At 41.1% G+C, this 26,302-nt stretch overlaps 1 protein-coding gene and 1 pseudogene across 2 annotated transcripts; both read right to left on the bottom strand.

Moving 5' to 3' along the window:
* On the bottom strand, positions 1-25,967 carry HAUS1 (HAUS augmin like complex subunit 1). The gene is made up of 9 exons (XM_079108802.1): positions 25,876-25,967; positions 24,846-25,020; positions 18,643-18,778; positions 10,343-10,477; positions 7,820-7,943; positions 7,383-7,448; positions 5,830-5,901; positions 1,812-1,859; positions 1-207 (listed from the first exon to the last, which is right to left on the bottom strand). Exons 1-9 carry the CDS (start codon positions 25,903-25,905, stop codon positions 157-159), a joined length of 837 nt encoding a protein of 278 aa, XP_078964928.1. The 5' UTR covers positions 25,906-25,967; the 3' UTR covers positions 1-156.
* Positions 3,081-5,586, bottom strand: LOC306643386 (twinkle mtDNA helicase-like; annotated as a pseudogene). Its single transcript has one exon. The product of its transcript is annotated as a twinkle mtDNA helicase-like (transcript).
* Positions 25,968-26,302: the final 335 nt, after the last annotated feature.

The raw sequence follows: 26,302 nt of genomic DNA, 5'->3' as shown, positions 1-26,302 counted from the left end.
ATGCATAACCAAAGCCATTATTCTCTTAATAAGGACATTATTCTTTTATTTAAGAACACAGAAATTATGTTATTAAGGCACAACAAGAGGGAAGAAATTTTTTAAAGTCCTACTCAATTTACTTTGTTAGGAAATAGGATGTTTATTTGGCTGTGGTCACAGTTCCATCATGTCTACTTTCTTTGTAAGTTCTGCTTCAATGGTATCCTAAAGGAAGAAAGAAATCACATAAATAAAGATAAAAGACTGATGCTATAACTTCTAATGTGATTTAAAGTCGGGTAAGCAAAAAAGAAAACCATTAAAACAGATTTTGAAAAATGCCATCATATCAAATATGCTTTGAGACATTCCCATTCCCTTGCTTTTACATTTCCCTTCTCCCTCCCAGGCTCCAAGGCCCAGTTTTCAGATTCCTAATGATTTCATACACCTGAAGGAGGAAGAACCTCTAGAGAGATGCGGTAGTACAGAGGTTCATGAATAGAACAGACTTTTCAGACCTTCCCCCTAAAGCAGCATTCCTCCAGGGTCTCTCCCATAACCTCTTCTCCATTCTCACTGCACGACCTTACTGCTTCTCATCGGGCCTAAATGGGCCAATTGGTTTCTGCAATTTTCTTTCTCTCTCCAATGCATCTTATAACTGGTTAAAGAACAATCTTCCTAAAGCATTGGCCTGATCAAAAAGCTCAGTTTCTTTGTTTTGTTTTTGATACTGGGGATTGAACCCAGGGGCTCTTTACCACTGAGCTATGTCCCCACAGTCCTTTTTTTTCTTTTCCTGTTTTTTTTTTTTTTTTTTTTTGAGACAGGGTCTTACTAAGTTGCTGAAGCTGGCCTTCTGATTCGGCCTCCAACATAGCTGTGATTACATGCAAGCAGCACTATACCAGGCTAAAAAATCACAGTTTTGATAACATTTTTTCTTGAACTTAAGAAACAAGAAGTAACCTTCATTAGCTCCCTACAGCTTCCTCTTTATATTTAGGACCCTTTAGCTCCTGATCCCTTTTATTTTGGGGGGATGGGTGGGGTATTGGGGATTGAACTCAGAGGTACTTAACCAGAGAGCCCATCTCTAGCCCTTTTTATTTTTGATTTTGAGACGGTTTCACTAAGTTGCTGAGGCTGGTTTTGAATTTTTGATCCTCCTGCCTCACTACTCCCAAGTCACTGGGATTGCAGGAGTGTGCCAGGCTTTCAACACTTTTGTTTTGTTTTGTTTTTTCCTCCTGCGATGCTGGGGATTGAACCTAGGGCCTTGTGCTTGCCAGGCAAGCACTCTATCAACTGAGCTATATCCCCAGCTCCCAACCCTATTTTAAGTTGCATACTCCTAAGCAGCTGGACTTCATCACTTGCCACAGCTGGGAAAATTCTTCCAGTTCTTAAGTCTATAGCTGGAACAATAGGCAGGTGCCACAAAAAAGTGCTGTTTTTTTTTTTTTTTTTCGGTGGTGCTGGGGATCAAACAACCCAGGACCCTGCATGTACTGGGTAAGCACTCTGCCACTGTGCCACACCCCCAGCCTGCCATTGCTAGTTCTTTTTGCCAAATACTCTATATCTCTGAATCCCTCTTCTCCACGAGGAAAATCTATGGAAAAACTTAAAAAACAAAAACTGCCACTATGTATTTTTTATGGAAACAAATACACACATATGCACACCAAAAAAATATTAAAAGATGCATGGCAATGACACAGCAACTTTGGGAGGAGGAAAGAAAAGAGTATGAAAGGGGGGCTAGCTATATTGACATGTATTTCTTCTTAAGAAATCTTAAGAAAAAAGTGGGAAGTACTTACTAATTCTCTTTTTGCTTCTTCAATTTTCACTTGAGCAAGTGATGGATTCTTTCAAAGAAAAATAAAACAAGGAAAGGTTATAATGTTTCAATTCAAATGAGGGGGGAAAACGTATAATGATCCCTTTCAAAAAGCAAAAGAAACTACAGAGGAAATATCCAACATACATATAATCCTGAAATTCACCAATGACTCTAAATCCTTAAATATAAACCCACTATTATAACTATTCAGTGCCTTTTTTTTCATGAAAAAAAATTTTTTTTCACTAAAACTTGAAAAAGGCTCTATATTTAAATAAAGTCCTAACTCCAGCTGCTCATTTGAAGTAGCACACAATGGAAACAGTGTCCAGGTGGTGGTCACTCTGGGCTCACAATTTCCTATCATGGCTCCATGACCAAGCAATCAAGCAGGAGGAAGCTCCCATTTCAATTTGAGGTCCTGATATTACAGAGTTAAGCACATAGGATCAATTTTAGCAGGTGCCTCCTCATGCCTGACTGTACAAAGAGCAGGGGGACTTGGTATCCACGTCACCCTTTGACTCTGAAAGCCTAACGGACGCAGTTTCAGCAAGAAGTCTCCTATCCCATTCTAGGTTCAGGGGGTCTGACCTCACTACCTTGAATTGACTTGCTCATTCCCATCTCAGGGTTCTGTGCTTTTCTCTTTGCCTGGATCCTTCTCTCAAGATGCTCACATGATCCACTCCTAGTTCTTGAGGCCCCAGGTCACATGTAGTCTGCTGACCTTTGTAGGCCACCTCATCTATATAAGCCTATGAGCACTCTATCACATTACTATTTTCTTTATAACATTTTTACTAACTAAAACTTTTTTTTTATTTATTCATTGCTTGTTTAGAACACTGGTTCTGTGGAAACACAGACCTTATTTTCCTTTTCAGTACTATATATTCAGGGCCTTGAGAAAAGCCTAGAACACAGTAGTTGTTGGAAGTAGCAGCAATTTCCTCACCATGAAACCCTGCCCTAGGCTGAAAAGGGCCCAAAGCTCAGGGACTACAGGATAGAGAAGTTCTACCAGAGGGCCAAGAAAGCGTCTATGGCCCAGCCTGTCCCACTGAGCTCATTTCAGTGACTGTTCTGCCTTTACTTAAAGGCTTAGAAGTGTCTGGCTGGGAGGGATTGGGGCCCTGGCCTAAGTTAAGTCTCTAAGTTTTGGGGCACAGACCCTTTTTTTGCCAGAGAGCGTTTTTTGGCCACCAGTCCACTGTCATCCTTGATGTTCTTGAGCTGGGCTTTGTTCTTTGGAGGGATGGAGAAAGTGAGAGAGCTCCTGTTGAACTCAAGTGGGAAGACACCCACGTCTCTTTCAGAGTGGTTCTTGGACACCTGCAGATACTGTTTCCCTGGCCCAGTTACTAGTTTCCTGTCCTGTAGGATCAGAACATTCTCTGCTTCTTGGCTTGCTTTGGCTGAGTCAAAAGTGGATGCTGGGGCTGGGGCGATAGCTCAGTTGGTAGAGTGCTTGCCTTGCAAGCACAAGGCCCTGGGTTCAATCCCCAGCACTGAAAAAAAAAAAACAAAGTGGATGCTGTTTGCAGTTCCTTGTCATCACCCTCCTTCCCGGAGTGAATGGTCAGTGTAACGTGGCAGTTGTTGTCTGTTTCAAACTTCTGAAAGGCCCCAATGATGTAGTTTTGAGCTGCAATCCTGTCTATAGATAGCTTTTTGTGACACATCATGAACTGCAAGTTGTTGATGACCATGTGACAAACATCATAGACACAGACTGTATGCTGCATTGTGTCTATTACAGACCTGATGCTTTGCTGCCCGTGGAAAGTCATGAAATAGAGGGGCTAGTCCTCAAAGCAGTCAGTCCACTCTTCACATTTGTCCAGTTGTTCTTCCAGCTGTCCCACAGCAAACTGGGTCAGCATGACCTGGGCTAGTCTCACATTGCTGATCTCAAAGCTATCCCGTAGTGTATACCACCAGGGTACACAAATTCAGGGCATACTCACTGAAGAATGTCACCTTTCCACTGCTTGTTGGCCCAGTGAAGACTGTCAGCTCACCCTTTCAGTGCCCCTTCAAGAGATGATTGAGGTCTGGGAAGTGGCTCCAGTGGACCCCAGCTGCTTGCTCCACATTTGACAGTCCTCCTAGCACTTCTTCCCGAAGCTGCTGGGAAGACACAATAGATTTGTGCCAGGCAGGCAGGGCAGGATGAAGAATATGAGAAAGAGTTAAGCCTTGGTTCATGGCCTTGAGAGGATGGGGCTATTGGTTTCCAGGATGCACCAAGGAGTAACACTTGGGGTTCAGTTTTCTGGCAAACAATCTAGCAGCTTCCCATGACTGAAGGTCATCCCCTAACCAGAAGGTGACTTGTCAGAACTGTTCAAGGTAAGGGAGTAAAGCAGGGGGTAAGCAGACAGTTGTTTGTGGGAGGGCAAGAGTGGGCAGCTCCACAGACTGGTTCAAGACCAGGGTGTCCAGCTCATGACTGGTCAGGACCACCTCAACATCTCAACAGCTGATCAGTGATAATCCAAACAGGTTGTGGTAGGCACCACGCTGGGGAACAGTGGTTTCCATGTAGTGCACTCCATCTCCCTGGCCTTCAGCCCCCAGAAGCTTCAGGGCTCATAATCCTAAATCCAGGGGGAGAACCAAGGGAAGACCATGTTGCGAGCAGGTCATAGATATTGAACACCAAAACACAAGTGTGTCATCTGTCACTTTGGTAAGGCCAAACATTAAACAAGCCAACTGGGCTTCTTCTGGGTCAGGCAGCTCCCAGAGAAATATTGCTTGGCCAGATCCTTCATACCTCTGTATTGTCCTTAGCTTCTGGGGCCTGACGAAGCAGGGCCCCCTTTGGCCCCATTTCTTTGTCCCTCCATGCTGGCCTGGAAGTCTGTCCAGCTGCCCTCTGCTAGGCTCCAGTCATGCAGAGAAGGCAACGTGTGGTCTTGTCAGTGAAGAGGCTGAAGGAAGTGGCATCACCAGTCTGATCCTTGAACTCTGAAGACCCCAGAAAGGAGCATGGTATTCAAAGGCAACCGTAGCCATCCTGGAAGGGGATTCCATGTGCCCACAAGTACTGCCAGAATTTGGATGTAGTTCTAGGCAACACTGGTACCTCCAAGGCTGGGAGACCTTCCTTCCTATACTTGCAACGAGGAGAGCCTGGGACTAAACTTGGGGCAAACCCCTCTGACCCATCCACTCCCCATGCAGGAACAGCAAGATCCAGAGCAGGTATGCCCCTTGGAGAAGGACCCACAGTCCTAGGAGAGTAGGAAGTCACTACTTGAAAAGCCTTAAATGCCTGGTTTGGGTGCCTTCAATAGGTCAACCCTAGGGAGCACTCCACAGAGTGTACTTTAGTTGCCTTGTCTTCCCTAAAACTTGTCAGAAATATTCCCCTGAATCTTCCTCAGTCTTTTCGCATTGCCACTTCACATCTCTGCCCATCTATATGACCTTTCATATGTGTCCCTCTATAAAGGCTCCCTTACCTCTAGTGTTCTTTAACAGTTTCTCTCCACCACCACCTCTGTGACCCTCTACTCGGTCCTTGCTGCTATGGTTTCTCTGTAACCATTTCCTCATATACCACCCCCCATGCTGTGCTCATCTCTACCGTCATAGTCATCTGCATCCTTTTTGTGGTCTCTCTGTTCTAGGACCTAAGCGGAGACCCTCTTCGCAGCTCCTTCCCTTTCACTAGGACCCTCCACACAGCTGGGATGCTACCCTATGATTCCTGCCAGTCCCAGAAGAACATGCCCCCTTCCACTCTCCCTGTGTCCTTCCTCTGTTGTTTCCAGAAGGTCCACGGTCCGGCCCCTGGCCAGGCATTATGCCTCATCTCTCCCCTTTCGTCTACAACGTGGGTTGTCTGCAGACGCCACTCGTGGTAACCTCAGAAGCAAAACTTCCGATCTGGTGCTTTTGGTGAATGTTAAAGACAATCACTTAGCACGGGCACTACACACACACACACACACACACACACACACACACACACGAATAATTACCGGCATTAAATCTAAATAGGACTCCAACTTTTTCTTCAAAGGTACAGTCTGTCGTTTTAGTTCTGCCAGTTTCTGGGAGTGAAATAACAGAGTCACAGTGTAACACAGGCATTCACACTGCAAAGAGACACTGCCAGTTTCTATGTATTTATTTATCTGGTACTGGGGATTGAACCCAGGGCACTCTATCACTGAACTACATCCCCAGTATTTTTTTTTTTTTCATATAGAGATAAGGCCTTGTTAAATTGCTTAGGCTAGCATCTGACTTGTCATCCTCCTGTCTTAGCCTCTCTCTCTTTTTTTTTTTTGCGGTGGTGGGGATCGAATCCAGGGCCTTGTGCATGCAAGGCAAGCACTCTACCGACTGAGCTATCTCCCCAGCCCCTGTCTTAGCCTCTCGAGTACCTGGAATTATTGGGCCTGTGCCATCACTCCTGGCACAATGTCCTTTTCTGAAATAAAATACAATACAGCATTAACATTGGGATGTTCTATTTACTTATTTGGTGGTGATGAACATTAAACCCAGGACCTTATACATGCTAAGTAAGTGCTCTATAACTGAGCCACACCCCCAGTCTAAGGATATTTTAAATAAAATTACCAAAGAGGTTGACATAGATAAACTCACTTCCAGTGGAAACAATACTTACAAGATGCTTAATATAGGAAAGTTCTACTCCACTCCCATTTATTAAGAATAGGACTTTAGTATGCTGCCTAGAAACACCAAAGAGTGTAATTAAAAGGAATCACAATGTAAAGGAACAACTAGAGTCTCAAATACATATTTATGAGTTGTCAACTTTAGATTCCAAGGAACAGGGCATGGTAGCATAGGCCTGTAATCCCAGCTACTTAGGAGGCTAAGGTAAGAGGTTCACAAATTTAAAGATCATCTGAACAACTTAGAAAAAGGTTGAGTCAAAATTTTTAAAAAATTTAAGAAGGGCTAGGGGTGTAGCTTAGTGGTAGAACACTTGCCACAATGTGGAAGCCTTGGGGTTTGATCCTCAGCACCACACGCATACAAAAAATGCTATGAGCTGGGCATGGTGACACATCTACAATCCCAGCTACTCAGAAGGTTGAGGCAGGAGGATTGATGGAATCCAGGAATTCAAGACCAGGCTGGGCAACATGGCAAGACCGTGTCTTAAAAATAAATAATTAAATCATATAAAATAAATAAACAAATGCTGTGGTTTGACTGGGTCCTCCAAAACGTAAGCTGAAATCTGACTGCCATTATAATGATATCAAGTGGTAGAAAACTTTAGAAGTGATTAGGTCATGTTCTCATGAGGGACTAAAGTCATTATGGTGGCAGTAGTTTCCCAATGAAAAGGACAAGCTCAGCTTTTTTCCTTCTCTGACTCCTGCTTACTTGCCCTTCTGCCATCTTATGATACAGCAGAAGGCCCTCACCAGAGGTAGCCCTCTCTGATCTTGTACTTCTCAGCCTCCAAATAAGTTTCTATTATGTATAAATTACCCATCTGTGGCATTCTGTTACAGCAGCAGATAACAGACGAAGACAAGAAGCTCACCTCTGACAGTGCTAGCAGTGACTGATGAGACAGAGAAGCATCCATGCCCCTAGCTGAAAGTTGTTCCTATAGTTACAAAAGAAGGAATTTGGGTAAGAAAATAATTCTGAAAATGATCATCATGAAGTATTTTTAATACATAATACAGTGAAGAGAAGCTACACACCACAGATGAAAAATTACACATGCATCTAAGCCTTCTGTTACGTGTGAATCCTTTCCACACTCATAAATGTGACAAGATGGATACAGGGTTCAAAGGCCTTTGTGCTTCAGTGTCTGAATGCCTGACTGAATCTGGATCCACTGCTAAGTAATTATGCAACCTTGGGCAAGTTACCTATCTTCTCTGTACATACATAAAAACTGACTAATATACTGCCTAGTTGTAAAAATGAAGTTCAAAGAGAGCTAGCTCTATTTGGTCCTTCACAAACCTCTGTAGCTTTGATTCCAAATCTGAACTCCTCTGACTTGGCTTTTAGGAAATCCATGTTCTGAAGACGATTGTCAACTTTGGCCCTTTCAGTAGACAGATGCAGTTCTGCCTTCTTGAGATCCCTTTAAGAAACAAAATTAAAAGCATTTCTCCTCATCCTCAATGAAATAATTATTTAAAAAAAAAAAAAAAAACCCAAACTTTTTGGATTCAACACTGGCTTAGCCAATAATAGCTAGCCTACTTGCTGGATTTTCGACCATAAATCTTATATCCCAGACTAGTATACATTCTTTCAGGGCACCTTCCTCACTATACTGCCACAAGATTTTTTTTTCAGGAAATACTACATAATTTTAAGGTTAACTTATGCTAATTATTCACTGAGATAGTAAATCTGCTACTCAAAAAAAAAAAAAAAGAAAATAGCTTGTATGGTGTTGCATGCTGTAATCCAGCTACTAAGGGACTGAGGTAGGAGGAATGAAAGTTTGGGGTCACATCAACAACTTAAGGAGACCCAGTCTCAAAATAAAAATTTAAAAAGGGCCAAGGATTTGTTTCAGTGGGAGAGTGCCCCTGGGTTCAATCCCTGGTGACATGCTATACACAAAGAAAAAGAGAAAAAGTGACAATAAATCCTAAAGTCAACATTGTGTTCTGGGAGTCCCAGACTCAGTGTGGGAGGGGCAGGTCTCCACTACCCACAGGCTGCTCTAGAGTGTTTTTTGGTCAGGGGATGCTGGTCTGGTTCCTGTAAGGAGGCATCCTCCCTTCAGTTTCAGACTCAAATTCTTTTCACCAGTCTTCCACAGCTACTGGACAGTTCTGTTTTGTTCACATACTTTTTTTTGTGGGGAGGGGGATCAAAATCATTAAAATCAAATGAACTCAGTTACATTTCCATTTCTACTCCTTTAATCTTGTTGCTAAAACTTGAGCAAATGTCTGTCTACAGTTAATATTAGACAGTTATGACAGGTGCTTGCTAAACGTTCTCTTGAACCCGGGAAACTGCCAGCCAGAAATTAAAAATGTAGATTCCCAAACTGGGAGCCCTGTCAATGAAGCGAACCCTAGATGCCAAGGTCACTGGGGCCAGGGCACTCAGTTCTCTGCACCTGGGCCATCACTCAATCTTTTAACTATTAGTTGGTCTGAGAGAAGGGGATCATTAAAAAAAAAAAAAAAAAAGAAAGAAAGAAAGAAATACACACACAACCACACACACCCTAAAGCCCATTTGATTTTTTTTTTTTGCGGTGCTGGGGATTGAACCCAGGGCCTTGTGCTTGGGAGGAAAGCCCTCTGCCAACTGAGCTATATCCCCAGCCCTAAAGCCCATTTGAAACATGAGGTCCCAAAGTCCTTTATACTAAATGTGATTATGACACAGTGCCTTGCATATACATTGTCAATGTTTGAGTATTTTCACATACCACCAATTACTTGTGTGTTTATATACATAATCTTTATTCACAGGCCCAAATCTCTGGGGCAACAAGGACCTTAAGAAGGACCACAGCATCAAAGAAGGACATCAATCCCATAGTAAAAAAGTTCAACAAAATACAATGTGACTTTAAGCTGTATGGTAGTTTGTAAATTAAAAAAAAAAAAAAAAAAAAAAAAAAAAAAAAACATATACAGCTGAGTGTGGTAGTGTAAGCCTGTAATCCCACTGATTTAGGAGGCTGAGGCAGGAAGAATCCAAGTTCAATGACAGCCTGGGCAACTTAGCAAGAGCCTGTCTCCAAATAAATATTTTCTTTCTTTTCTTTTTTTTTTTTTTTTGCGGTGCTGGGGATCAAACCCAGGGCCTCATGCTTGCGAGGCAAGCACTCTACCAACCGAGCTACATCCCCAGCCCCTAAAATAAATAATTTTTTAAAAAGGGCTGTGTGGGGCTGGGGAGATAGGTCAGTCGGTAGAGTGCTTGCCTTGTTCAATCCCCAGCACCGAAAAAAAAAAAAAAAAAAAAAAAGGGCTGTGGATATAGCTCAGTAGTAGAGCACCCCAGGGTTCAATATGCAGTACCAAATGAAAAAAAAAAGTACATTTTGAAAATTATAAAACCTACAATATTTGTAAAACAAAAACAAAGGTAATAAATTATATAAAGTAGAAGGTAAAAATTTGCATATGACCATTCCACACCTCCATTAAAGTTATTTTCTACTAAAAAGAAAAATGTTTTATGGATCTCATTTTCTCATGTAGTTTTTTTGGTCCTAGGGAAGAAGTGCTTCACCACGGAGTCACATCCCCAGCCCTTTTTATCTCTTTGAGACAAGGTCTTACTAATTTGCTTAGGGCTTTGCTAAATTGCTAAGGCTGGCTTTGAACTTGAGATCCTCCTGCCCAGCCTCCCAAGTTTCAGATTATAGGCATGTTCCACAGTGTCTGGCTTCCCTCATAGTTTTGAAAATCATACCTACTGTCAAAACTAAGTCTCATAATGTTCCATTCCATTACTGTCTTTATAATCAAAACTGTCAACACTTTCAACTCATTTACTTACTCTTGAAGACATTTTTCTAATACTAAAGTTGCAGTTAGATTTTTTTCAAGTTTTCCCAATTCAAGCTTTATCTCTTCATTTTTGGATTTGGTACGAAAAAGATCAGAGGTCAAATCATTCACTGCAGGGATAAAACTAAAAGAAGAATCTGGTTACATCATAAGTTGAGAAAATAATGATACATATTTATCATTAAAAATGATCTTATCTCTATGTAGGTTCTGATATAATCACACTGTTTCATATCTTTATGCATTTTTTTTTTTTTTTTGCTGTGCAGGGGATTGAATCCAGGGCATTGTGCTTGTGAGGCAAACACTCTACCAACTGAGTTATATCCCCAGCCCTCTTTAAAACACACTCCTCAGCATGTTTTGCAGGTTGTTTCCATTGCCTGGAATGATCTTCTTCAGCTGGCAAAGTTCTATTTGTCTTTCAAAACTCTGCTGATCAGCCTACATGTTCTTACACCTAAAATGCTGCTCTGAGCATTTATTTACCTTGGTAATTAAACAGAACAACTGTGTAAATCACTGATTATGATAAGTTGTAATGGTAGTCCTAGCTGAGAAATGACCACCAGTGAGAGTCAGATGAACTTTGGAGACTGGGTTAGGATCCCAATTTGCTATTTACTAGTTTGGAGAAGCTTTTACCTACCCCTTCTGATCCTCAGTTTCCTCTTAGGGTTGCTGAATCATGTGTATACATGTATAGGCAACTGTCAAAAAGAATGAAGGTCTCTACCTTATTCTACTCAATAGAACAATAGGTACAGACCAAGATTTACCATGCTTGGGCTGGGGAGGTAGCTTAGTGTAAAGTGCTTGCATAGCACGTGCAAGGCTTTGGGTTCAATCCTCGGTGCTGCATAATATAAAACAAAATTTATGCTGTCAGACCACATTATTTAGCCACACTTTCTTATTGTTTATAGGGAACAGCGTAAATTATACCTAATCCTTCTCCAAATAAACATGCAAGCCAACCTTTGCAACCTAATCCTAAAAGAAGAAAATATCAAAAATTTACCCATGACAGGCCCTGGGTCCTGGGTTCAATCCCCAGCATCACCAAAATAAATAAATAAATAAATAAATAAGAGAGGTTTCAAGATGGCGGCCTAGAGGGTGGCTGCATTTCATGTTGCTCCAGGACTCAGGACTCAAAAGAGGAGATATTGAGACGCTTGGGACCAACTCAAAGCAGCCGGGTGACTCTCACCCGTTGGGAAGGCGTCCCGGATGGGATGGTGGTCCCGGAACGCAGGAAACTTTGTGAAGTAGAACTGCCGGCGAGACGCCCCTCCCCCCGCTGGAGCAGTGAACTCGGACAGCTGGGAGTGCCGTAAAGGAGGCCGCTCAGCACAGCGCTGGGACTCGGAGCAACCACTGGGGCTCCGGCGGCTGCCCAGGGGAAGAGTGGCGAGGAGAGCTGTGTGGACTCAGGACACCGGGGCCTGCCCTGAGGAGGAGGAGGAGGAACGTGGCCACTTGGATTCGGAGTGACTGCACCAGAGCTACAGGCAGTTGCCAGAGGAGAAGCCGCGCGGCGAGCTGTTTGGACTCAGAACGACGCTTCTGAACCCCGGGGCCTGCCCTGAGGACGAGGAGGAGGAAGAGGAGCGCGGCCGCTTGGATTCGGGGTGACTACACCAGAGCTACAGGCGGTTGCCAGAGAAGGGGCTGCGTGGCGAGCTGTTTGGACTCAGACCACTTCTGAACCCCGGGGCCTGCCCGGAGGAGTAGGAGGAGGAGGAGGAGGAGCGCGGCGGGTCCTTTGGACTCGCAGTGGCTGCATTAGCGCTCCAGGCGGCTGCTCAGAGGAGAAGGCGAGTGGTGAGTTGTTTGGACTTAAAGTGACAGCTCCTGAACACAGGGGCGCTGCCTGGAGGAGAAGCGTGGTGGGACGCTTGGTCTTGAGTGGCTGCACCAGAGCTCCGGGCGGTTGCCCAGAGGACCCGTGCTGCGGGTCACGTGGACTCAGAGCCACTCAGAGCGACCGCTCCTGAACACCCCGGGGGTTATCTGGAGAAGGAGGAGGAACGGGGAGGGTCACTTCGACTCGGAGTGATTGATTGCCCAGGGCTACGGGTGGTTGGTGGAGGTGGAGGCACGCAGTGAGTTTCTTGGACTCCTAGTGACCCCACCGGAATACTGGGTGGTTGTCTGGAGGAAGAGGCGTGTGGCGGGTCTCTGGGATTCAGAGCGATTGTACAGGGCCCCAGGTGGCTGCTCAGAGGAGGGGCCGCATAGCCAGGCGATTAGGTGCAGAGCAGGGTCCCAGGATCTAGGAGGCTTCTTGGTGGAAGAGCCGCACAGAGACAGGCTTAGGGCGGAGCGAAGGTTCCAGGCCTGCGGGCAGATTCTCTGAGGAAGGGCAGCCTAAGGAGAGTCATCTGCAAAGGGTGAGGCTCCCAGGCCCAGGAGGTAGGGCCGGGCCCCTGGGAACTTTGCAGAGGAAGGCAGCCCAGCCCAGGCGGTAGCTGTAAATTGAGGGGAACCTCTAGGAGGGAACTGACCAGTGAAACCTCCCCACCGGGTGAGTCTTCCCTGCTGGGTGAGGTTTCCCCACAAGGACGGTAAAACCAGAGACTCAGGCCCAAACAGGCCTTGCCTCAGCCCACAGCCTAGGTCCCCTTTGGATGACCATTGGTCAACAAGTGGAGGCACCTCTGCCCACTAGCAGGGATTATACCCCACCTGAAGGCCACCACTCCTAGAGAGGCAGCTTCCTTGTGGAGCACCGCATTATCAACTTCCTCCAAGACTTCAGCCTACTGAAGGCTAAGGGGGGATATATATAGAAATCTTCAGGGACATTGTAAGTCAATAGAGGAAATCTGCAATATCTCAGCGGTCCTCTGATACCTGAACAATATGAGAAAACAAGGAAAGAAAATGCTGCAAACAAATCTAGATGTTACATCAATAAAACCCAGTGACAGCATGGCAGAAGAAATGACAGAAAAGGAGTTCAGAATGTACATAATTAAAATGATCAGAGAAGCAAACGAGGAGATGAAAGAGCAAATGCACGCACTGAATGATGAGATGAAAGAGCAAATGCAAGCATTGATTGATCGCACCAATCGACAGTTAAAGAGCAAATACAGGAAGCAAAAGATCATTTCAATAAAGAGTTAGAGATATTGAAAAAAAACCAAACAGAAATCCTTGACATGAAGGAAACAATAAACCAAATTAAGAACTCCATAGAAAGCATATCCAATAGGATAGAACACCTGGAAGACAGAACCTCAGACATTGAAGACAAAATATTTAACCTTGAAAACAAAGTTGAACAAACAGAGAAGATGGTAAGAAATCATGAACAGAATCTACAAGAACTATGGGATATCATGAAAAGGCCAAATTTAAGAATTATTGGGATTGAGGAAGGCCTAGAGAAACAAGCCAAAGGAATGAACAACCTATTCAATGAAATAATATCAGAAAATTTCCCAAATCTGAAGAATGAAATGGAAAATCAAGTTCAAGAGGCTTATAGAACTCCAAATACACAAAATTACAACAGACCCACACCAAGGCACATTATAATGAAAATTCCAAACATACAAAATAAAGACAGAATTTTAAAGGCTGTGAGAGAAAAGAACCAAATTACATTCAGGGGGAAACCAATACGGATATCAGCAGATTTTTCAATCCAGACCCTAAAAGCTAGAAGGGCCTGGAACAACATTTTTCAAGCCCTGAAAGAAAATGGATGCCAACCAAGAATCTTATACCCAGCAAAACTTACCTTCAAATTTGACGATGAAATAAAATCCTTCCATGATAAACAAAAGCTAAAAGAATTGACAAAAAGAAAGCCAGCATTACAGAACATTCTCAGCAAAATATTCCATGAGGAAGAGATGAAAAACAAAGAAGCAAATCAGCAAAGGGAGGAATTATCCTAAAGGAATTGTCAAATAAAGGAGGAAACAAGTTGTGTCAAACAAACAAATAAATAAAATTTAAAAAATGAACCAAATGACCGGGAAACCAAATCATATCTCTATAATAACCCTGAATGTTAATGGCCTGAATTCATCAATCAAAAGACATAGACTGGCAGATTGGATTAAAAAGAAAGATCCAACAATATGTTGCCTGCAAGAGACTCACCTCATAGAAAAAGATACCCATAGACTAAAGGTGAAAGCATGGGGAAAAACATACCATGCACATGGACTCAGCAAAAATGAGTATCCATCCTCATTTCAGATAATGTGGACTTCAAGCCAAAGTTAGTCAGAAGGGATAAAGAAGGTCATTTCATACTGCTTAAGGGAAGCATAAATCAGCAAGATATAACAATCATAAACATCTATGCCCCAAACAGTGGCTCATCCATGTATGTCAAACAAATCCTTCTCAATTTCAGAAACCAAATAGACCATAACACAATAATACTAGGTGATTTTAACACGCCTCTCTCACCACTGGACAGATCTTCCAGACAAAAATTGAACAAAGAAACCATAGATCTCAATAACACAATCAATAATTTAGACTTAACGGACATTTATAGAATATACCATCCAACCAAGAGCGAATACACTTTCTTCTCAGCAGCACATGGATCCTTCTCTAAAATAGACCATATATTATGCCACAAAGCTAATGTTAGCAAATACAAGAAGATAGAGACACTACCATGTATTCTATCAGATCATAATGGATTGAAGTTAGAAATAAATGAAAGAGTAAAACACAGAAACTATTCCAACATCTGGAGATTAAACAATATGCTATTATATGATGAATGGATAACAGAAGATATTAGGAAGGAAATTAAAAAATTCTTAGAGGTAAATGAGAACAAAGAAACATCATATCAAAATCTCTGGGACACTATGAAAGCAGTACTTAGAGGGAAATTTATTTCATGGAGCGCATTTAATAAAAGAAGTAAAACTCAACAAATAAACGACCTAACACTACAGCTCAAAGCCCTAGAAAAAGAAGAACAGAACAGCACCAAAAGTAGTAGAAGACAGGAAATAGTTAAACTCAGAGCTGAAATCAATGAAATTGAAACAAAAGAAACAATACAAAAAATTGACAAAATAAATAGTTGGTTCTTCGAAAAATAAACAAAATTGATAAACCTTTAGCCACACTAACAAAGAGAAGACGAGAGAAAACCCAAATCACTAAAATTCGGAATGAACAAGGAAATATCACAACAGACAGGATTGAAATACAAAACATAATTAGAAGCTATTTTGAAAATCTATACTCCAAGAAAATAGAAAATTTTGAAGGCATCAACAGGTTTCTAGAGACATATGAATTGCCTAAACTGAACGAGGAGGACATAAACAATTTAAATAGACCAATTTCAAGTACTGAAATAGAAGAAGTCATCAAAAGCCTACCAACAAAGAAAAGTCCGGGACCAGATGGGTTCTCAGCCGAGTTCTACAAAACCTTTAAAGAAGAGCTCATTCCAATACTTCTCAAAGTATTCCATAAAATAGAAGAGGAGGGAACCCTCCCAAACTCATTCTATGAAGCCAATATCACCCTGATACCTAAACCAGACAGAGACTCATCAAGGAAAGAAAATTTCAGACCAATATCCTTAATGAACATCGATGCAAAAATTCTCAACAAAATTTTAGCAAATCGCATACAAAAACATATTAAAAAGATAGTGCACCATGATCAAGTTGGTTTCATCCCAGGAATGCAAGGTTGGTTCAACATCAGGAAATCAATAAACGTAATTCACCACATTAATAGACTTAAAGTCAAGAATCACATGATTATTTCAATAGATGCAGAAAAAGCATTTGATAAAATACAGCACCCCTTCATGCTCAAAACACTAGAAAAAATAGGGATAGTGGGAACATTCCTTAACATTGTAAAGGCCATTTATGCTAAGCCCATGGCTAATATCATTCTAAATGGTGAAAAACTGAAAGCATTCCCCCTAAAAACTGGAACAAGGCAGGGATGCCCTTCACCACTTCTATTCAACATCGTTCTTGAGACTCTGGCCAGAGCAATTAGACAAACCAAAGAGATTAAAGGGATACGAATTGGGAAAGAAGAACTCAAACTATCCCTGTTTGCTGATAACATGATTATATATTTAGAGGAACCTGGAAATTCCACCAGAAAACTCTTAGAACTCATAAGTGAATTCAGTAAAGTAGCAGGTTACAAGATCAATGCCCATAAATCCAACGCATTTTTATACATAAGTGATGAATCTTCAGAAAGAGAAATTAGGAAAACTACCCCATTCACAATAGCCTCGAAAAAAATAAAATACTTGGGAATCAATCTCACAAAAGAGGTGAAAGACCTCTACAATGAGAACTATACAACACTAAAGAAAGAAATTAAAGAACACCTTAGAAGATGGAAAGATCTTCCATGTTCTTGGATAGGAAGAATTAATATTGTCAAAATGGCCATACTACCTAAAGTGCTATACAAATTCAATGCAATTCCAATTAAAATCCCAATGATGTACCTCACAGAAATAGAGCAAGCAATTATGAAATTCATCTGGAAGAATAAGAAACCCAGAATAGCTAAAGCAATCCTTAGCAGGAAGAGTGAAACAGGGGGTATTGCAATACCAGATCTTCAACTCTACTACAAAGCAATAGTAACAAAAACGGCATGGTATTGGTACCAAAATAGAAAGGTAGATCAATGGTATAGAATAGAGGACACGGACACAAACCCAAATAAATACAATTTTCTCATACTAGACAAAGGTGCCAAAAATATGCAATGGAGAAAAGATAGCCTCTTCAACAAATGGTGCTGGGAGAATTGGAAATCCATATGCAACAGAATGAAACTAAACCCATATTTCTCACCATGCACGAAACTAAACTCAAAATGGATTAAGGACCTCGGAATCAGACCAGAGACCCTGCAGATTATAGAAGAAAAAGTAGGTCCAAATCTTCACCTTGTTGGTCTAGGATCAGACTTCCTTAACAGGACTCCCATAGCACAAGAAATAAAAGCTAGAATCAACCACTGGGATAGATTCAAACTAAAAAGCTTTCTCTCAGCAAAGGAAACTATCAGCAATGCGAAGAAAGAGCCTACAGAATGGGAGAATATCTTTGCCAATCATACTTCAGATAGAGCACTAACCTCCAGAATCTATAAAGAACTCAAAAAACTCTACTCCAAGAATTCAAATAATCCAGTCGACAAATGGGCTAAGGAAATGAATAGACACTTCACAGAAGAAGATCTGCAAGCAATCAACAAACATATGGAAAAATGTTCAACATCTCTAGTAATAAGAGAAATGCAAATCAAAACCACCCTAAGATTCCATCTCACCCCAATTAGAATGGCGATTATCAAGAATACAAGCAACAACAGGTGTTGGCGAGGATGTGGGGAGAAAGGTACACTCATACATTGCTGGTGGGGCTGCAAATTAGTGCAGCCACTCTGGAAAGCAGTGTGGAGAGTCCTTAGAAAACTTGGAATGGACCTACCATTTGACCCAGCTATCCCACTCCTTGGCCTATACCCAAAGGACTTAAAATCAGCATACTACAGAGACACAGCCACATCAATGTTCATAGCTGCTCAATTCACAATAGCCAGACTGTGGAACCAACCTAGATGCCCTTCAATTGATGAGTGGATAAAGAAACTGTGGTATATATATACAATGGAATATTACTCAGCCATAAGGAATGATAAAATTATGGCATTTGCAGGCAAATGGATGAAATTGGAGAATATCATGCTAAGTGAGATAAGCCAATCTCAAAAAGCCAAAGGACGAATGATATCGCTAATAAGTGGAGGATGACACATAATGGGGGGGAGGGAAGGGTTAGTGTTAGGGTTAGAGTTAGGGTTAGGGAGGGGGGCAAGTATGGAGGAAGGAAGTACTGTATAGAGGGTAAAGAGGGGTGGGAGGGGTGGGGGGAAGGGAAAAAATAACAGAATGAATCAAACAACATTACTCTATGTAAATTTATGATTACACAAATGGTATGCCTTTACGCCATTTACAAACAGAGAAACAACATGTATCCCATTTGTTTACAATAAAAAATAAATAAATAAATAAATAAATAAATAAATAAAATAATTAATAAATTAAAAATTTACCCATGGCAATTTCATCTGAACTAATCTTACTTACTAGCAAAAATAAGCAGTGAGTTAAAATGGCTTTTGTATTTATTGCTAAGATTTTCTATACAAAATTACCCTGAGAACCAAAAAGTCTACAGGTCAAGACGTTACAACATATATGACTACAGAAATTACGTTGGTCACAATTACCTTGCTAGTGAAGTGTCCTTTGTTTCAAGGGCCACTGCACTGTCAACTAAAGCATTCAGATACCTGGAACCAGTGTTAGACAGATTGGCCGGGGAAAAGTTCACACTCTCCATGAGAAGGTCTTGAAGATGCTTGGCTGAAAAGAGAATTTCATGATGACTAAGATGTTTTGTCTTTTTTGTTTTCTTAAAACTTTTAACATCTTTACTGAATTATAACTTATACCATACAAACTGCCCACCTAAAGTATATAATTTGATGGATTTTAGTATATTGATTTGTAAACCTATCGACAACTCTATTCTAGAACATTTTCATCACTCCCCTAAAATAAACTACATATCCCTTAGTCATGACTTTTCAATCTCCTAACCCACAAAGCCCTAGCAGCCACTTATCTCTATTCTGAACATTTCATATAAATGTATCATATAGTATGTGGTCCTCAGTGACTTAGCATAATGGTTTCAAGGTTCATTCATGCTGCAGCATGTGTCAGCATGTTCATTCCCTTTTGTGGCTGAATAATATTCTGGGGTACAGAAAGAATTTCTGTTGTATGGGTATGCCACATTTTGTTCATCCATTCATTCATTAATGGACATTTGAAAAATAAAAAATTCTGCTATAAATATTGATGTGTAGGTTTTGATATGAACATACACTTTCACATCTCTTGGTATATACCTTGGAGTTAAACAGCTGGTCATAAGGTAACCCTACTTAACCATCTGAGGAACTACTGAAATGCATTCCCAAATGACTATGCTTTTACATTCTCACCAGAAATGAACGAGGTTTCCAATCTCTCCACGTCTTCCCCAAAAGTTGTTATATCTTTTTGATTATAGTTGTCCTGTTGGATATGAGGTGGCATTATAGTTTTGACTTGCATTTCCCTGATGGCTAATGACGCTGCTTGTTAGCCATTTGTAAATCTTCTTAGAGAAATGTTTATTCATATTCCTTTTGCATTTTAATAATGGGTGACTTGTCTTCTTATTGATTCATAAAAGTTTTTTATATTTTACAGATGTAAGTCACTTATCACATAGGTGATTTACAAGTATTCTCTTCCATTCTGTCAATTATTTTTTTTCATATTCTCTCTCTCTCTCTCTTTCTCTCTCTCTCTCATGTGGAATGGGGGATTTAATCTAGGGGTGCTCTACCAACCCTTTTTTATTTTACTTTGGGACAGGGTTTCAAGTTGCTGAGGCTGGCCTTAAATTTGCAATTCTCCTGCTTCAGTGTTCGCAATTACTGGGATTATTGGCATGTGCCCCCTGATCAGCTTGAGTTAATCCTTATGAATGGTGTGAGGTAAGATTCAACTTAATTCTTATATATGTGGACATCCAGTTGTCCCAGCACCATTTGCGGAAGACTATTCTTTCCTTTATTGAATTATACTGTCATACTTAGCAAAAATCAATTCTCCAGGAGACCATTTCCATCATGAATCAGGACCTGTTGCAGGCCTGTTTTCCAGTGAAAATTATAAAACACAAACAAACAACCATTGGAAGACTCTGAAAATAGTCCTAAGGGCAAATAGCAAATGAAGAAGCACCCACTCAATAAAATCTATGCAAATTCAGTAAGGAAGGTGAGAGTTTGTGGCATTTGAATCATGACTACTCCCTCTCTCCTCCCTTCTAGCTTAGTGAGGTACCTCCGCTGGCAATTGTTACAGTCAAGAGTACAGGGCTCCCTCTGCTCCTAGCTCCTAGCTTGAGGGCTTTCTTCCTGGTAGGAGCAGGACTACAACATTTTGGGTCTTGCTGTAGCCATCTGTTGCTGAGACCAAGTCCCAGATGACCTGTCACTGCTTCGAGCAGAGTAGTTCAACCTTGGATGAGGTATAATGAGGCTCCTGTAGCACCTAGTGAGGCAGAGAATCCACTTCAGGAGAGGCAAGCCAAGATGACCTAAGACTGCTGCACTTCCCCACCGCTCAGCATCCACAGTGAAGGTGCCACTCAGAGAGAAGCTTGCCATTGCCCTACTCCCAAACCCAGAGCCCAGGCTCAGAGGTTTTGCCTGGATGGTAGGGGAGAAGCAAGTCAAAATGGATACCTCACCCTCTCTTCCTAAAAGAACTAACTTTGTTTGCAACATAGCATGGAGAAGTTCAAGCCTAAGTGCATGTTTAAAAATGTTAGAAACTGCAGTAAAAGGCAATTGGGAGCACAGTCAGGCCAGTGAGTTTGTCGAAGAGAACCAGGGAATAAGATATCTAGGAATCATCCTGAAGTTAGAACAACTATTCAATGGACCTCAAAAACTATTCCTTTAATATATGCCAAGTATTTAATAGTGATGATGTACCAGTAAAATTTCTCCAGAGAAACAGAATTATCAGGCTTTACTAGGATACACACACACACACACATTTATCTATATCTGCCTTATATGATGGTGTGGGCTGGCAATTCCAAAATATACAGGAAAGCCAGCACAGGTCTCTGATGGTATCATACCAATGCAGAATGTTTTCCTCAGGGAATTCTGTCTTGCGCTTAAGGTCTTCGATTGACTGGATGAAGTCTGACCAAACTAAAGAACATAACTCCTGTATATACAGGCAGCTGATCATAGATGTCAATATCTATAAATTATTCTCATGGTTGTACCTCCTAATTATTTTATAGATTTTGTTGTATGCATTACCTCTATTGTGAAATCTCTCATGTGACTAACAGATTATTCCTTTTTTGCTTTTATGATAGCCTGTGTTATAGAATATTTCATGTTTTAGGATAACTGGCATTTATCTACATTTTTTTATACTTCTTGTGGAAGATAATGTTGAATCTTTCAAAGTATGTACTTCCAGCAGCATCAGACACAGAAACCATTCTGAATAATTAAAAATAAGTACTTACAGTTATTTGCAAAACAGGGGGAAAAAAACTCTATTCCTTTAAGAGAGTCAGATTTCAATTAATTTGTAGAGCAACTTATGCCTCAGGGCATTGTTAAAAACAAGTGTCAGCTATCGATTAGTGGAATTTCACAGGTAGGTGCTCAGTGAGAAACAGGAACAGAGCCCTACCAAACCATCATCATCCAAGGGTGACTGGGCATACTGAAGCACGTATCTCCCTGAGGAGCAGCATCAGAAGTTTAACACTGTTGAAGGCAACCAGACCTCACTAAAACAATCGCCAGTCACTAAACAAATAAAAAATAAAAAAAATAAAAAAGCAAATAACAATAAGAGTAAGGGAAAGAGAGAAAAGAACCCAGCATTGATATAATATATTATCTATAATGTCTAGTTTCCAACAAAAACTATGAGGGTAGGGGATGGGGATGTAGCTCAGTAGTAGAGTTTTTGCCTAGCATGTGTGAGGTCCTAGGTTCAAACCCCAGCACTGCAAAAAAAAAAAAAAAGAAACAAACGAAACAATGAGGGATAGAAAGAACATGAACATATGACCCATAAGCTGAAGGAAAAATCAAAAAATAGCAAGCAACAGCTGGGCATGGTAGTGCAGGCCTGTAATCCTCGTAAATTGGGAGGCTGATGCAGAAGGATCACAAGTTCAGGGCCAGCCTTAGTAACTGAGCAAGGTCCTAAGCAACTTAGCAAGACTCTGTCTCAAAAATCTAAAAAATAAAAAGGGCTAGGAACATGGCTGAGTGGTAAAGTGCATCTAGATTCAACCTCCTGCACAAAAAAAAAAAATAAGAGCAAACAACAGAAATTGTTAGACTTATCAGAAGACCTCAAAATCTCCAAAATAAGTATGTTCACAGAACTAAAGAACACCAATTTTAAAAGTAATAAAAGGTCAGGTGACAATGCTGCATCAAATAGATAACATCAATAGAAAGCTAAACATTTTTTTTTTTTAAACTAAATAGAAACTTGGAATTAAGGAGTATAATAATTGAACCAAAAAATTCACTAAAGGGCTGAGCATGTAGGTCATTGGTGAGGTGCTTGCTTATCACCCTGGGTCTGATCCCCAACACCGCCAAAAATTTTAAAAGTAAATCACCAGGGAGAACTAACATTGGGTTGAAATGGCAGAAGAACGAGTAAATGAATTTGCCAAGCACATGCCTATCATCCCACGGATTCAGGACGGAGGCTTAGATAGGAGGATCACAAATTTGAGGCCAGTCTGGGCAACTTAGTAAGATCCTATCTCAAAAAAAATTAAAAATAAATACAAAGGGCTGGCTATGTAGCTTAGTGGTAGAATGTCCGTGGGCTCAATCCCATTACTAGAAAAAAATTTTAAAAGACAGAAAATGAAAAAAGGAAAAAATAAACAAGAAATAATACCTAAAAATTTACCACTTTTACTGAAAAAGAAAAACTTTCACCATCAGGAAGCCTAACAAATCCAAGTAGGACAAACGCAAAGAGATTCACAAATAGACATTAAATAAAAATGTTGATATAACAGACAAGCAGAAGAATCATAAAAGAAGCAAAAGAAACCTACTTGTTACAAGAAAACCTTATAACAGACTAACAGCTAACGACTGGGACCACACGTGGCATAACATACAAAATGTTCAAAGATTAAAAACCGTCAACCAAGTATCCTACATCTAGCAAAAGTACTTTATGAAAATGAAGGCAAGAGCTGGAGGTGTATCTCAGTGGTACAGCACTTGCTTAGCAAGTGAGGCCCTGATTTCAATCCTGAGCACCACAAAAAAGTGTCACTCGGAAAGGTTTAAGGTCAGAAAAATAACCATACTTTGAAAATCCTTAAAATTTTAGTTACAGGATATAGACGAAAAGAAAGCTCCTACAAAATGAGATTATTCTGGACTCCAAGTCCCCTTTTTAATGTTGTATTTTTTTTTCTTTCTGTTTTTTTTTTTCTTTCTTATTTTAATGTTGTATTTTACTAACTACAAAAATGATTATTTAAAAATAGGGCAATTTTAGAAGAATATGTACAGGAGAATCTGACTACAAAGGAGTAACACACAGGAGTGATGGAACCACTCTGCATCCTAATTGTGGGGGTGGCTCTAGACTCTACATGTGTTAAAACAGTACATAAAACAAAGACTCAATTTTACTAAATGTTTTTATGAGTTTCTTTTTTGTGTGGTGCTGAGGATTGAACAGTACCTCATGTGTGTGAGGCAAGTGCTCTACCACTGAGCTACAGCCCCAACCCAGCTAAATGTTAATTTGATTTTATATTTTTGGTACCGGGGATTGAATCCAAAGGTACTTTATCACTGAGCTACAACCCCAGTCCTTTATTTATTTATTAATTTATTTATTATTTGGGGTCCTGGGGATTGAACTCAGGGGCACTCAACCACTAAGCCACATCCCCAGCCCTCTTTTGAATTTTATTTAGAGTCAGAGTCTTACTGAGTTGCTTAGCGCCTCGCCATTGCTGAAGCTGGCTTTGAACTCAAAATTCACCTGCCTCAGCCTCCCAAGTTGCTGAGATTACAGGCCTGCACCACCACACCTGGCCCTTTTTATTTTTTGAGACAGCATTTCCCTAAATTGCTTAGGGACTTGATAAATTGCTGAGGCTGGCCTTGAACTTGTGATCCTCCCACCTCAGTGAGGTTGCTGGGATTACAAAATTAACTATATGTTAATTTTAGTAAGAAAATTGGAAAAGTACATGTGCAGTACCATCTACTTGTTAAAAATAGGGTAAATGTAAGTTTTACTTCCTTTCTGTTTGGTATACTTCCAAATCTAAAGACTTTTGTCAATCTTTAGTTTAATGGTTTATATTATGAAACAATGAATATCTTGAATGTACTTTTTCACATAACATGTCCAACAGAAAATTCTAGTGCAACTCCCTGATACATAGCCATAGGTTATTGTCTAAGTCTCCCACTTTATGGTTGCCACCTCAGGTGTCCTGAAAGCTCCTTATGACTAAGGCATTGGGGCTGGAAACAGACCAAACAAATATGTAAGGAAAAAACACACAAGGTATCTGTACATGAAGCTAATACTTTTGGACTCTCATTATTTTAGGGCTCACTAATGTTCTATCAGAGTACCAATAAAACATTTACTACAATGAAATATGTGATTTTGAAAATTACTACTGTAAAATCATGACAGTAGAAGACAAATCTGGATAAAATAAAGAAGCAAAACAAGTAGTATACACTAATCTTGAATACTCGTGTTATACAATTTGGTTACTTCTATTATCTCATTCATAAATTCTAGACAATCTCACCTTCAGATTCATATTCACTTGCTTTCTGTTTCAAGTCTTCTATTACCAGGTGGATGTCCCTGTCCCGGACCCTGTTGCGTTCTGAAAGGTGATATAAAATCTCTGTGGTCCGAGGGTTCACCTCATACTGTGGAATGGGATGATCTCCAAATATTTTTTTCAACCACGCAGCGACCTAACCATTAAAAAGAAGGCAAATATTAAAAGCCTTGTTTGTTGTAATGGCACGCATGATGCGACTATGACAAAGAAGCAAACTAAACGCTAAGCCTATTCTGGTGTCCTACTTCACATTCTAATTTGTCTTTGGGGATATACTAGATGGCAGGACATAAAAAGCAAGCAATCACAATGAAAAAATCGTTCGAAAGTCAAAATGAGCCTGGTGCTGTGGCGAATGTCTGTAAACACTGCGAAGAGGGAGGCTGGGACAGGTGGATCACAACTTTGAGGTCAGCCTCAATAATTTAGCGAGGCTGTGTCTCAAAATAAAAATAGAATTCTTAGGATGTTCAGTGGTTCAATCCCCAGTGGGGGTAGGGGGAGAGTCAAAATGACCAGATAAAAATCCATTCTTTCCCAAAGTTGCAAAAGTAGTATAGGCTAAAAATCTGCCTTCCTTGGAAAACCTTAAAGCTTAGTACGCGGAAGAGTTTTGCCACACACCATAAACCCCGCAGTGTCAGGAGCACCGAGGGTCGGGATGCAGCTCTGGTGGAAAAACTCTAGTAGGAAGCAGTAAAGAACCTCAAGCTTGGAGGGAAGGTGGGTTTGAATTCAGAAGTCCCACTCCAGTCTTCCCGGAGGGGGTTTGAGACAGTGGCTGGGTCCCAGCAAGGAAAGGCCGGAGAAGGGAGGGAAACGTCCTTTTCCAGGGGTCTTAACAGACGTGTGCTCGCAGATCGGGAAGGCGGTTTAGAGTTTGGGAGAGAAAAAGTAGACATGGCGTGCACCGGACATCAGTCGGCGAGTGGATGTGCCAAAGATGAAGTGTCCAGGAAACCGCAAGATCCCGCTCCCGCCCCATCACCTGCGCTTCTTTTTCCTCCCGCGCCTCCATCACCGCAGCCCCCGCCACTTCACGCGCCACTCCTCGCGGGAGAAACGCTCCCTCCGAGGGCCCCGCCCACAGCCATTGGCCCCGCCCTCTCCGGAGCGGTGATTTCTGGGAGTTGTGGTTTTTATTCTGACTCCAGGCCGCAGAGTCCCTGGACAAGGCTGGTCAAGACTACCTCTGTAGCCTCCCCTCCTTGCCACCTCCCTGCTCTCTTTGCCCTTTGTGGTCTAATCTCCAGGTATAATCTGTCACACTGTATTTAACACTATGAGAGGGGTTTTATATAGCGATGTTTAATTTTCTATACATTTTTATATTTTTGTTTGTTTACAGGAACCCTGTAAAATAGGTGGACACAAATTATTTTACCTATTTTCACGTTAAAACATCCCTACATGGA

The sequence above is a fragment of the Sciurus vulgaris genome (genome assembly GCF_902686455.1).
Source record: "Sciurus vulgaris genome assembly, chromosome: 13".
In the NCBI taxonomy this organism is placed as follows: Eukaryota; Metazoa; Chordata; class Mammalia; order Rodentia; family Sciuridae; genus Sciurus; species Sciurus vulgaris.
Note: the sequence above shows the minus strand (reverse complement) of the source record. Positions and strands in the feature narration are given on the sequence as shown.